This window comes from Hemiscyllium ocellatum, unplaced genomic scaffold (genome assembly GCF_020745735.1).
Source record: "Hemiscyllium ocellatum isolate sHemOce1 unplaced genomic scaffold, sHemOce1.pat.X.cur. scaffold_962_pat_ctg1, whole genome shotgun sequence".
NCBI classification, from domain to species: Eukaryota; Metazoa; Chordata; class Chondrichthyes; order Orectolobiformes; family Hemiscylliidae; genus Hemiscyllium; species Hemiscyllium ocellatum.
This window is the reverse complement of record NW_026869329.1, coordinates 90,247-104,754: the sequence shown is the minus strand read 5'-3', so window position 1 is coordinate 104,754 and position 14,508 is coordinate 90,247. Positions and strand designations below refer to the sequence as shown.

At 41.5% G+C, this 14,508-nt stretch overlaps 1 protein-coding gene across 3 annotated transcripts in view; it reads left to right on the top strand.

The window, feature by feature from the left end:
- Positions 1–6,188, top strand: part of LOC132814912 (EF-hand calcium-binding domain-containing protein 12-like) — a 49,338-nt gene extending 43,150 nt beyond the window's left edge. For all 3 annotated transcript variants that reach the window (XM_060823609.1, XM_060823608.1, XM_060823607.1), the window contains one exon: positions 5,067–6,188. In XM_060823609.1, the coding sequence (XP_060679592.1) occupies positions 5,067–5,337 (271 nt within the window). In that variant the 3' untranslated portion in view covers positions 5,338–6,188. The remainder of the gene's footprint in view (positions 1–5,066) is intronic.
- The last annotated feature ends 8,320 nt before the right edge of the window (positions 6,189–14,508 follow it).

The following is a 14,508-nucleotide window of genomic DNA, read 5'->3' as shown; positions in this document are numbered from 1 at the left end:
TCCCTCGTCAGGTCCACACCCCCCACCAACCCAACCTCCACTCCCGGCACCTTCCCCTGCAACCGCAGGAAATGCAAAACGTGCGCCCACACCTCCTCCCTCACTTCCCTCCAAGGCCCCAAGGGATCCTTCCATATCCGCCACAAGTTCACCTGTACCTCCACACACATCATCTATTGCATCCGCTGCACCCGATGTGGCCTCCTCTATATTGGTGAGACAGGCCGCCTACTTGCGGAACGCTTCAGAGAACACCTCAGGGACGCCCGGGCCAACCAACCCAACCACCCCGTGGCTCAACACTTTAACTCTCCCTCCCACTCCACCGTGGACATGCAGGTCCTTGGACTCCTCCACCAGCAGAACATAACAACACGACGGCTGGAGGAGGAGCGCCTCAACTTCCACTTGGGAACCCTCCAACCACAAGGGATGAACTCAGATTTCTCCAGTTTCCTCATTTCCCCTCCCCCCACCTTGTCTCAGTCGGTTCCCTCAACTCAGCACCGCCCTCCTAACCTGCAATCTTCTTCCTGACCTCTCCGCCCTCACCCCACTCTGGCCTATCACCCTCACCTTGACCTCCTTCCACCTATCCCACCTCCATCGCCCCTCCCCCAAGTCCCTCCTCCCTACCTTTTATCTTAGCCTGCCTGGCACCCTCTCCTCATTCCTGATGAAGGGCTTATGCCCGAAACGTCGAATTCCTATTCCTTGGGTGCTGCCTAACCTGCTGTGCTTTAACCAGCAACACATTTTCTTCTGTATATACTGCCTAATGGAAAGGTTGTAGGAGAGCATTACCGGGTTAGGATGGGTCTTTGACAATGTTGGTAGTCTTTCAACAGCAGTGAGGTGGTTTAAATGGAGTGCATGGATGGCAGGTTGTCTTCCATGATGATCTAGGTTGTGCACACAACCTTCTTATAGTCTTACAGTCCTGGACAGAGCAATTGCTGTACCAGGCCATTATGCACCTGGACAGTATGCTTTCTATGGTGCATCTGTAAAAGTTGGTGAGGGTCCTTATGGAAATGCAAATTTCCTAAGCTGCCTGAGGAAGAAGAGGTGTTGTAGTGACTTTTTGACCATCATATCTACATGGGGAGTCCAGAACAGGTGGTTGTTTATCATTACTCCTAAGAATTTGAAGCTCTTCATCCTCTCAACCTGCGCTCCATTGATGTTGATGGGGTGTGTTCTTTTTTCTTTCTAAAGTCGATGATCAGCTTTGCCAACATTGAGAGAGAAGTTGTAATCATTGCACCTTCAGTCTACTCTCGATTATCAGCAAAGTAATGGGCGGCACGGTGCACAGTGGTTAGCACTGTTGCCTCACAGTGCCAGAGACTCTAGTTCAATTCCTGCCTCAGGCGACTGACTGTGTGGAGTTTGCACATTCTCCCCGTGTCTGTGTGGGTTTCCTCTGGGTACTCGGGGTCCTCCCACAGTCCAAAAATTAGGGGAATGGGCCTGGCTGGGTTGCGCTTCGGCGGGTCGGTATGGACTTGTTGGGCTGAAGGGTCTGTTTCCACACTGTAAATAACCTAATCTAATCTAATGGAAGGGTGTCATCAACAGTGCTGTCAAGCAGCACCTGCTCAGCAAGAACCTGCTCAGTGACACCTAGTTTGGGTTCTGCCACAGTTAATCAGTTCCTGACCTATTTACAGCCCTCGTTGAAACGTGAACAAAGCAGCTGAATTCCAGAGGGAAACTGACTATGACAGCCCTTGCCATCAAACCAACACCTGACCAAGTGTAGCTTCATGAATCCCTGGCAAAACTAGAGTCAATTGGAATCAGGGGAAAGACTCTCTCCATTGGTTGGAGTCAATCCATGCACAAAGTAAAACGCTTGTAGTTGCTGGAGGTCAGTGTCCGAGACCCAACTATCTTTATCTGCTTCATCGATCATAAGGTTAAGAGTGGAGATGTTCGCTTATGATTGATTGATTGTGCAATATTCAGCACCATTTGTGACTCCATAGGTATTGGAGAAGTTCTTTATCTCTACACCCTGCCTCTATTCCTGATGAAGAACTTTTGCCCGAAACGTTGATTTTCCTGCTCCTCGGATGCTGCCTGACCTGCGGTGCTTTTCCAGCCCCACTCTGATCTAAATTGAAGTAGTTCATGTTCAAACGCAACAAGATCTGAGCAATATCCAGGCTTGAGCTGAGAAGGAGAAAGTGAGGACTGCAGATGTTGGTGATCAGAGTTGAGAGTGTAGTGCTGGAAAAGCACAACAGGTCAGGCAGCATCTGAGGAGCAGGAGAATAGACGTTTTGGGCATAAGCCCTACCCAAAACGTTGATTCTCCTGCTCCTCGGATGCTGCCTGACCTGCGGTGCTTTTCCAGCACCACTCTGATCTAAATTGAAGTAGTTCATGTTCAAACGCAACAAGATCTGAGCAATATCCAGGCTCTTAAGCTGAGAAGTGGGAAGTAACATTTGTGCCACACAAATTGCCAGGCAATGACCTTTTATAATAAGAGACAACCTACCCACTTGACATTGATATTCAGCAACCTTACTATTAATGAATCCCAAATAAACAATATTTTGAGGGTTACCTTTGACTCTAAACTCAACAGGGCTCACGATATACATACCATAGCTACAAGAGAAAGTCGGAAGCTAGGAATTCTGCAGCAAGCAACTTATCTACTGACTCCCCAAAACTTGTCCAGTGTACAAGGCATAATTCAGGAGTGTGATGCAGTACACTCCACTGTTGTTCTTGTGTTTAAGAAAGGCAACAGGAATAATACAGGAAATGATAAGCTCATGAGCTTTACATCAGTGATAGGGAATTATTGGAGAAGATTGTTAGCAACAGGATTTATGTGCATTTGAAAAATAATGGAGTTATTAGGGATATTCAGCGTGGCTGAATGCAGGGAAGGTCTTGTTTCACTTTTAAGGAATGTGATTGATGAGGGTAGACCAATAGATGTTACCTACGAGGGTTTAACTAAAGCAAAAGCAGAAATTGCTGTAAAAATTCAGCATATGTGGAACGAAAGCAGAGTAAACATTTTGGGTCCAATGACCCTTCTTCAAAGGAAACAAAGGAATAACATTGGCAATTCTGCAGTCTTTTGGGACTATGTCTGTGGCTAAAGAGGAGACAAAGATCTCTGTCAAGGCCCCAGCAATCTCCTCCCTTCCTCCTTCAGCCTCATGATAGGCTGAACCAGAAGATTAAGTCCCTTGGAAATTGTATACAAAATTAGCATAGTCACAAACAGTGACTGCTACTGCACAGCGCCGAAGACCCGGGTTCAGTACCTGCCTCTAGCGACTCAGTGTGGAGTTTGCACATTCTCCCCGTGTCTGCGTGGGTTTCCTCCGGGTGTTCCGGTTTCCTCCCACAATCCAAGAATGTGCAGGTCAGGTGAATTGGTCATGCTAAATTGCCCGTAGTGTTAAGTAAAGGGGTAAATGTAGGAGAATGGGTCTAGGTGGATTATTCTTCGGTGGGTCGGTGTGGACTTGTTGGGCCGAAGGCCTGTTTCCACACTGTAGGGAATCTAATCTAATCTAAAGAAGCAGTTGTGGAAGGGTGTTCTTTCTGACTGGAGGTCTGTGATGACTGGTAAGGATTGATGCTGGATCCTCTATTATTTGTAATTTTTACAAATGACTTGAATGAAAATATAGGTGGTCATTATTCAGTCTGCAGACAACAGGAAAATTGGAGTTATGGATAGCGAGGAAGGTTGTCAGAGGATACAACAGGAAACAGATCGCCTGAACAGTTGGAGGAGAAATGGTAGATGGACTTTAATCTGGACGAGTGTGAGGTGATGCATTTTAGGAGGTTAAATACACGAGGAAAGTATACAGTTCATGGCAGAACCCTTAAGAACATTGATATGCAGAGAGATCTTGGGGTCCAAGTCCATAGCTTCCCTCATTATGACACACAGTAGGTAAGATGACAAAGAAGGCATACAGCCTGCTTGTCTTCATCAGTTGGGACATTGGGTATAAAAGTTGGGAAGTCAATTGCAGCTGTATAAAACTTTAATTATGCCATATTTGTAGCTTGGGTCCCCAAACTATAGGAACATGTGGAGGCTTTGGAGAGAGTGCAAAAGACGTTTACGAGAATGATGCCTGAATTGGAGTGTATTATCTATTAGGGCAAGTAGGACAAACTTGGATTGTTTTCACTAGAGCAGCGAAGGCAGAGAGGTGACCTAATAAAAGTATAGAAAATTATGAGAGGCGTAGATAATGTCGGCATTCGGAATCTTTTTCCGAGGGTGGAAATGTCAAATACTAGGGGGCAAAGGTTTCAGATGAGAATGGAAAAGTTTAAGGAAGATGTACGAGGAAAGGTCTTCACACAGAGCATGGAAAGTGCTTGGAAAGTGCTGCCAGGAACATTTTTGACGAAGACACATTCGCAAGGTTTAAGAGGTATTTAGCCAGACATATGAATAGACAGGGGAGAAAGGGATACAGACCATGTGTAGCAGACGGAATTAGTTTAGATCGGCATCATGGTCAGCACAGACATGGTGGGCCAAAGGGCCTATTCCTGTGTTGTAGTCTTCTGTGTTGTTCTGTGACTTCTAACATTTTCCCTATGACAGATGATCAAAGGGGCAAGTATTCATACTCCTTTTTTTGCAACTGGTGGTATTTTAAATTCAATCAATGCACAATATTCAGGTATTAAAATCGAGACTCTGGTAACATGAAAACGATTGATGATTATTGTAAACTGCACCTGTTCAGATGTACTTATGCCCTTTGTGGAGGGAAATCAGCTATCCTGCCCAACCTAATCTATATCTGACTCCAGTTTCATGGTAATGTGGTTGACTCTTAACTATCTTCTGAAATGACCGAGCAAGCTACTGAGTTCAAGAGTAATCGGAGATGGGCAACAAAGGGCCTTTTTTTGTGTGCTATAGCCCTCTATGAATCCATGTGCAAACATTTTGGATTGAATTGAGTCCCATAATCCACCAGAGTAAAGTCAGCTGCAAAGGATAAAAGCAAATTGATGGAATCACTGAATTTGTTTCTGTTGATTTTATTTTTCAGAAAGTTGAAGGTGAAGGCGCAGTCAGTGCCAGACCTGACCCACAATGCTCAGGCCAACCCATATGCCTTCTGGCCTGGCCATCTCTTGGACAAAGTGCGCATGTACCTCCCATATGTCACGTTAGAACACCAAGAAGTATTCTTCAGTAACACGCATCAAGTTGCAAGGCTCAGTCCCTACCGCTACTACAGCAACAATAACTGGCCCATCAGTGAACAGGGATATCTTACATATGGAGACATAGACATGCGCAAGCGCTACTGGCTGTGATCCACCAGTGTGCCTTTGCACAGGATCTGCGATTTTTATTTTCCCAGGAACTGTTCGACATTTGGGCAATGCAGAAAACTTAATTCCTTCCTGTAGTAAAAAAAAATGAGTTGTACAAATTCTTCAAAGTTGTGAAAGAATTTTAAAAGTCTGTGCGCAGATAGAAAGTACAGGACTTTTACCTTGTTGGTCAGAAAACTTTTAAATTTTTATCCCTGAAATGAACAAGTAAGTATGGTCACTAAGTACACTTAATCTTGTGACAGGAAAATAGCTTAAATCAATTACAATGTTTTATTCGCATTTCCATCACATGTTTGTTTCTCAGGTTTACTAATTACAAGTGTTCCCATTAGCTAATCTAGGGGATGCGCTCTGATTGAATTGCCCCATGAAGCAAAACATGCGTTGATTTTTGATTCCATCCTATCATGTCTCATCAATACAATCACTTTCAATCTTCTAAAATCCAATGTACAGTGGCCCAACCTATTCATCCCAAAAGTTCGTTGAGTGAATCTTCTCTGAATTGGTTATTAAGTTAATTAAATACTTTCTTGGCTAAGGGAAACAAAACGATGCATGTTATTTGAGCTGTGGTCTAACTAATGCCCTGTAAAAGTGGAACACATCTTCTCTACTTTTATACTTGATTCTCCTTGGAATAGAGGCCAACGTTCATTTCCTTCCTAATTATTTGCTGTACCTTGTTAAAAATCCTCACTGATTTTTCAATATTTTTATTTTACCCTCTTACCAGTTTTGGTTTGGACCTGTGAAATGTGAGCTCAAGATGACGTTTGGACAGAGGGCAGCACTTGTATTAAAACAAATTGTTACTTGTTTGTGAAGCCAGGCCTGAATATTAATTGCAAGTTGATTCTTGATCAAAGTACTCCACATATGCTTTGACACTGGGGAAAGCATTATGTCTAAGCAGATAGCAGACACTTGGCTATTAAAAAGGATTGGTTGTCCCTCTGTTCTGAGGGACAGCATTAATTTGCGTTTGGAGAGGCAGACAGTAATTAAGAACAGTCAACATGGTTTTGTTAAGAAGGGATTATGTCTGAATTGAATTTTTCAGAGGTGAGGCTAATACTTGGACTTCAGCAAGTTTTTTCATATGGAATTGAATCTGGATAAGTGTAGGCAGGACAAACAAGGCAAGGGAGTACACGATGAATGGTGAGACTCTGAGAAGCACCGAGGATTCGAGGGACCCTAATATGCATGAACATCTTAAGATGTCAAAGGAAAACAAAGTTGGGTAAAGTGATTAAGAAGGCATAGGAAGTACTTGCCTTTATTAGATGAAGCATAGGGTTTAAGAACAGGGACGTTATGCCGGTATTAAATAGTACACTATCTGTAGCTTAACTGAGTTCAGTTCTAGAATCCAGATTACATGAGGGATGCAATAGTATTGGATAGAGTGCAGTGGAAGTTTACCAGGATGTTACCTGGGCTGGAGAGTTTCAGTTATGAAGGGACAATGGACAAACTGGGTAGAGCAGAGGAGATTGAATAGCGACATGATTGAGATGTATACAATTATGAGGGCATAGATATGGTATCTTTTCCCCTCTGGTGGAGGTATCAGTGATGGGGGGGGGGGGGGGGCAAAGATTTAAGGTAAGGGACAGGAGGTTTAGAGGTGATGTGAAGAAAAGCTTTCTCACCCAGAGGGTAGTGGGAATCTGGAACTCACTGCCTACAAGACACTGCCTTTTGAGGCAGGAACCCTCATAACGTTGAAGAAGTATTTAGAAGTGTGTTTGTGATTCCATGGCATAGAAGCTGACTGTTGGAAAATGAAAATAATTGGATATAGTCATACAGCATAGAAACAGACCCTTCGGTCTAACTAGTCCATACCGAATATAATTTCAAACTAAACTTGTCCTACCTGCCTGCTCCTGGCCCATATCCTTTCATCCAAACCTTTCATCCAAATGTCTTTCAGGTGTCGTAACTTACCGACATTCACCACTTCCTCAGGATGTTTATTCTACACCCGAACCACCCTCTGTATAAAATAAATTGCCCCTCGTGTCTTTTTAAAATCTCTCTCCTCTCATTTGAAAAATATGTCCCCTGGTCTTGAAATCCCCCATTCTAGGGAAAAGGCACCTACCATTCACCCTATCTATACCGCTCATAATTTTATAAACCTCTATAAGATCACTTCTCAACCTTTACGCTCAAGTAAAAAAATCTCCCAGCCTATCCAGCCTTTCATTATGACTAATTCTGGTTGCCCACTTATAGGAAAGACATTATTAAGCTATAGAGGGGTTTCAGAAGGGATTTACCATGATGTTGCTGGTTATGAAAGATCTGCTGGTTATTTTATTCTGTACAATAGATCTCAATGATTCCAAGTGCAGGTTTCTGTATATCGACATCGCTTCATAAGTCCTCAAAAGCTTTTAGTAAGTCAGTTAAACTTTATTTTCCTTTCACAAAACCATTGTCTTAAAGAGATTGCGAACTTTAAAATCAATATTTTCCTATTCACAGCATCTGTCCAAAGCAGATTTATTTCTGCCCTTTCTTTTATGGTGGGTGTGTATTTTGCTCACTCTTTGTTTCTGGGCACTAATTTTACAGCAAGCATGTTAAAGTTAGCCAGAAGTAAGGTTTATATTTCACACGTAATGGAAGTGATAAGATTCACATGACAGGCACACAATAAAAGCATACAGTGAGAGAATTGGAAACGATAATGGCGAAGCAATCAGGAGTAACAAGTACAAAAGAAAATAAGCAGGGGATTCTCGAGGTTTTTGGTTTAAAACTGAAATCCAAAATAAATAAGTCAGCATCAGCAGAATGTCAATGTGAGAATGGTTGGTTTGGAAAGTCAGTTGGGATAGATATTTGGTCAGGAGTGTTGGTGTGGGAATGTCGGACATGGTCAGGAGTGTTGGTGTGGGAATGTTGGACATGGTCTGGAGTGTTGGTGTGGGAATGTTATTTCAGTGATTTGATGTGGGTCGTGGGCTTCACAGGCGAGCCAGCATTTATTGCCTATCGCTAGTTGATCTTGAGAAGTTGGTGGTAAGCTGCCTTCTTGAACTGCTGCAGTTCCTGTGCTGTAGGTAAACGTACAGTATCGCTAGGGAGGAACTGCCAGGATTTTGACCCAGTGACAATGAAGCAATGGTAGTATATTTCCAAGTCAGCCATAGTGATTGATTTGGAGGGGATTCATAACCATTAGCCATTCCAGCTGCTGATCTTGCCATTTTAGTCTCAAGTCCCTCAGCCATTCCTTGTAAGACAAGCAACATCCTCATAAATCTCCTCTGAACCCCTTACACCAGAGTTTTGTACAGCTGCAGCGTGACCTCTTGGCTCCAAAACTCAATCTCTGTACTAATAAAAGCTAACACCTTATGCCTTCTTAACAATCAGATCAACCTGGGTGACAACTTTCGGGGATCTATGTACATGGACATCTACACTATTAAGAATCTTACCATTAACTCAGAGGAGATTTACTAGGATGTTGCTTGGTATGGAGGGAAGGTCTTACAAGGAATGGCTGAGGACCTGAGGCTGTTTTCATCAGAGAGATGAGGTTGAGAGGTAACTTAATTGAGACATATACAGAGGAACCTTGAATATCCGATCGAACTGGGCGGGCACTATTTCATTCAGATAATTGATTATTCGGTTAATTGATTCAATGCCTTTCCTCTAGGGCTCAGAGTTAGTCCTTCCAAAGTGAATCACCTCACCCTTTTCCACATTAAAGTCCATTTGCCAACTTGAATAAGCTCGACATTTCAATTGTGCAATGGAATGATAGTCAAAATTAGTTATGAAAATGCCGGGGAATGGTTGGGACCCACATGACACACCTGCGGATCAGAAGTGCTAGTGGGTGGGTCGAAACAAGGATTGCGAACAGAAAGGAGTGATAATGGTTACAAATCTAAACCCACAACTTGTTAGAGAAACAAATGGAAAGGGAATGGCCAGCTTGTAGCAAGTACAGTGAGTACAGAGGGGCAGGGTCAACCCATATCATAATATACCAACAACTGTCCTTACACTCCATGGCCACTAGGACAATAACTAGTGAAACTAATAGCTCCAAGAAATGGGGCACAACTAAGACCAGTGGAGGAAATGATCATCACCATTTTAAATGTAATTATGCAAATGAGATCATGTTAGTATACATGAAGTTGCGAGTCATGGCTACGGCTGGTATCCATGACGATAAGGTAGAAACAGCTGAAAAAAATGAAGATAAGACATCCAGCCCTGAACAATGAATCACAAGTGCCCACTCTAATCAGTAACTTGCTGATATTAGGTGGTTCAACTGGTTCTAAGCACCGGACTTATTTAGGGAATGTGAAAGGTAGAAGGTAGTTGACAAGTGTTTATTTAAATACAAAAAGGTAAGTATAATATAACTATGGCTCCTGCCTTTGGTTGTCTTGGTTTGGAACAGACCTGTGCCTGGAAGCTCTTGTTCAGATACCACTTGGTTGGCTTCCCCATCTCTTTGATGTCCTTTTGTTGTGATGATGCTTCTCGATGCAGCTTCTCTGTTCAGCCTGTGTGGTTCTTGAGTCCAAAAGCTGCTTGTTGGGGCTGGGAGCCAGTAGGGAAGCTGTTTATGCAGATGCTTGTTGTTGAAAAGGCTCTCTCCCAGGTAAAGTCAGGGCAAACAGTTGTACAGACTGTGCGCCCTGTTATCTCCTCTCATGTTGCCATTGTACTTCTGGTGTTCCCTTTGAGATAAATTGGCTTCTTCATGGTTAAAAGTATGTGTGAACATATTTTGATAGAAGTTGAATGTCCATTAACTTTGAGACTTCATATTGTCTGCTTTGTGCAGCCCGAGGTGTAAAAGTTAGTTAGTGTTAAGCTTGGTTGATTCCACTCTTGCAGTGGGAGTGTAAAATGGAACACCAGTCTGAACAACTGTCCCTGAAAAGCTGAGTGTGTGTTTTGTCCAGTTTTTTTAACATTTTGAAAAATAGAGTCCTACCCAATATTTTAGATGATGGGGATTTTTTTTTCAATCCTATGGAAGGCAGCAACCCACTGGGTAGTTAGAAAGAATTATCATTTGCAAAAAACTGTGTAAATCTCTGGAAATAGACTGAACGCGTTTTTTTTAATTCTCATTTGAAAACAAGTTTTTATGTTGTACAAGTTCAAGTTACTCTCACAGCATAAGTAATTTCATTTTGGAAGACACCCAATTCGAAGTTAGAATTTGGAATAAGAAATATTTTTCCATATAAAGTGCTGTAGTTGGTTTGTTCCCAAAATATTTGTTAAATAGTTTGGTAAATGGTTGAAAAGTGTGGCGCTGGAAAAGCACAACAGGTCAGGTAGCATCCAAGGAGCAGGAGAATCGACATTTCAGGCCATCAGGAATGATGAAGGGTTTATGCCTGAAATGTCAATTCTCCTGCTTCTTGGATGCTGTGCTTTTCCAGCATTACACTTTTTGACTCTGATCTCCAAACCTGCATTCCTCACTTTCTCCTAGTTTGGTAAAATAGCTAATTAAACTACTTATTGAAAATCATGTAAGAGAAATATAAAATTAAGATATATATGCTACTGTGTTGGTAATCTTCAAGATGTGAAAGGCATTTTCAGACAATGAAAGCAAGTTGGAAAAACCAAGAGAAGATTATCAACATTTAAAAGGTCAGTTTGAAATGACAGAAAATTTCAGAAGTGTTTTAAGAAAGCAAAAATTTGATAGCTTGGTTCCAGCCTCTTAGAACAACAGAGAATTAACTATTTCTGCTGGTAGCTACCATTTAATTTCACCATACTTCCCATATTGCTGAACGTATGGCTGTTGAAAACGTCCAATTTGGATTCAGGACTTAGATACTGGCCTTGACCAGTCAGGTCAGGTGTTATCTTCTAAGACAAAGTGTTTGAGATTGGGAAAATTGACTCTGATCTCTTGGATCTCTAATCTGAAATAACCTTTTAAAGCCACCAACGTTGGATAATCATAAATGTTAAGAATAAATACACATACTAATGATTCTAGGCAGGTGATAAATTCCAAAGGGAACATTTTACAGTGAATTTGTAATATTTTTTAAAGTGAAATTTCTGAAGAAATTTAGCAAGTTACTTTTTATTTTGGAAACCTAGGAGACCTAATTGTAAAACATTTCAGTCAGTGTTTGTGGATAAATAGGAATATTTGATTTTTGTTTTAAGAATATTGTGAGAATATTTTATTTGGATAGTGACAGGGAAATCAACACTAAAAGTGAACAATCCACTTTTGAAAGTAATTAAATAGGGAATTTCAAAAAAAAAGTACAGATAAAGCAAATAAAGCTGTATTAATCTGGAGATGTGTTTTTAAATTCATTTGTGGGATTGCTGGTAAGGCCAAATCCATAATTTACCCAGAAGGCAGTTAAGAGTCAACCACAATTCTGGAGTCCAGTGTCACATGTAAGCTAGACCAGGTAAGAATGGCGGATTCCTTTCCTGAGGATGTTAGTGAAGAAGTTGGATTTTTCTGACAATCAGCACTGATCATCAATAGACTCTTAATTCCAGATTTGGATTGAATTAAAATACCTATCATCTGCCATGATAGGATTCTAACCTAGATCCCTGGAAAATCATCCAAAGACATAGATAAGTAGTTTAGTGATCATGCCACTAGGCCTTTTAGACCACCTGTGATCATGACAGTGAACTATGAATACTGACATATCCTGCATTATGAAAGTGTCTGATTAATGTAAGTCCTTACATTGGTCACAAGCGAAACCCACATGATTAAGAAATTTTACGAGAACTAGAATTGGCCACCACTTAAAACATTGGGACTGAGCGGGGAGGATACCCATATCCCTCAAATCAATAAACCACATTTAAAATGATGAGGCATTGACACATACTCCTCAAAGAAACTGCCTTCAAATCCATCAGACAAAAAAAAAGTGATACCGGTAAAGGGAGAATTATGCTAATCTGATTTTTTTAACATTGTATTGAAGCATGAGACAGAAGTGAACCTTAAAATAAGTTGAAATGAAGGGCATAGATTATCACATGCAATACACATTACACTTGTGTCATAAGAGGGCTTAAACTGAATGAAATAACGAATAAGGATATGAAAAAAAAGGTGAAAATCAAGGATAATAAACTGGAGACAGCAATAATAAAAATCAAAAGCACACCAAAAGGTGCTGCATGCCATTGATTTGGGTAATCAATAGGTGGATACAGTAACTGAGGAGGCTAACAACTGGTCAGAGTTACGAGGTGGCTATAGCAACAACGGGGCATGAAGGAGGTAAATCTGGCAAAGTCGCATAGAGACATTTAGTAACCAATGGGAGCAGATACAAATAGACTTCACAAGTAGCCCTCCTCTCAGAATAAGAGTAAATTGTCTTGTCATCACTGATCAATTTGAGAGATGGGTAGAAATGTTTCTCATTTGAGATGGTTCAGCCACATCTGTTGCTTGAACAATGTTGGAGGAGGCCATTCCCTAGTGGGAAATTACTATCCCAGACAGATTCAGATGGGGAAACTCAACTTACAGCAAGAGTAATCAAGGAGGTTTGTAAATGGCTGGATATAAAGCAGAAGTCCCACATTGAGTCTCATCTGCAGAATTCAGGCATGGTTGAATGGAACAGTAAAAAGGTTTTAGCTGAAGCATTCAGGACACGGGAAATGTTCTACCACTCAGTATCTTGATGGGACCCAGTAAGATCAGCAGAATGACTGGATTGACTCTGTATGCATTATTTACAAGAAGGATCATGACACTACCAGGGGAGGTTGTCGCAGGGAGTAAGGAGGCAGGACCAGTGGGAGAAAGAATGAAACAGCTTGCAAGAGAACTGTGCAACAGCTGCACAGACTAAGACAGGTGCAGCCATGAGAAATATATGAACAGAATATAGAGGTTTATATTATATCCAGGGGTCCACAAACAAAATGTTGTTGCAATGACTGTGTCCAATTCAAGATTGGCATGACACTAGAAAGTTCTGTGGAACAAAGGAACCTTGGCATGTTTCTCCATGATCTCAGAAGGCCATGTCAGTATGGTGGTGGAAAAGGCATATTGGGCACTTTGTCAATCAGGCACAGATTACAAAAGCAGGGAAATCATGTTAGAGTTGAATAGAACCTTAGTGAGACTCCAGTTACTGTATGATGTGCAGTTCTAGTGTAAGGGTGTGACTGCACTGCAGGGGTGCAGAGGAGATTCACCAGAATAATGCCTTGAGATAGGAAATGTTAAGTTCTGAGGCAAGGTTGCATAGACTTGGGTTGTTTTGTTGGAGCAGAGAAGACTGACTAGTGATCTCATTGAGGTGCAGAAGATTAAAGGGGTATGGACAGAATGATTAAGGAACAACTGCTCCCCATCATTGAAGGATCAGTCATGTGGGGACATGGGTTCAAGGTGAGGGGCAGGAGGTTCATGGGTGAAATAAGGAAAAATGTTTTTACCCAGAGGGAGGGTGGTACAGACGAGTTGCCTCATATCCTTTAAAAAGTACATGGATGAACATTTGACATATCAAAACACTCAAGGCCAAGCACTGGTAAATGGGATTGAGGTAAAGATCAGATGTTTTTCATGTGTTGGTGCTGAAGGGCCTCTGCTGCACTATATGATTCAACGATTAAGATGAGGGGCAACATTCTTTTTGGGACGAGAGTGTAGGCAAGTACAAAGTGACCCAGTAAAGGAGGCAACACAGAAGGAAATGGTGGACTTTAATAGTATAAATAGTGGCAGCAGTACTTTCAACAAAGCAGGATGTAACACTCAGACGGCATTTAATGAAATGCACCTCCATGCATTGCTATACGTTATATACAAATAGACAATGCATTTGCTCATGATTAAATACAAAATTTGGATTTAAAAAAGGATCACACAATTATTTTCATGAAATCACATTTACAAAGATGATTTCACAAAAAAATGTTGACAAAGCAATAATGTAGCATCTGCAACACAGCAGACATAAACATTGAGAAACTATTTGCTCTAATTCACTGTCCATAGACAACCTATAGACTGCCTTCTGTATAGACTGGCCCCAAATAATATATCACCAGAATACACTACCTTTCTTTAAACTTCTGATGCTGTATAGTGTGAAACAGGATAAA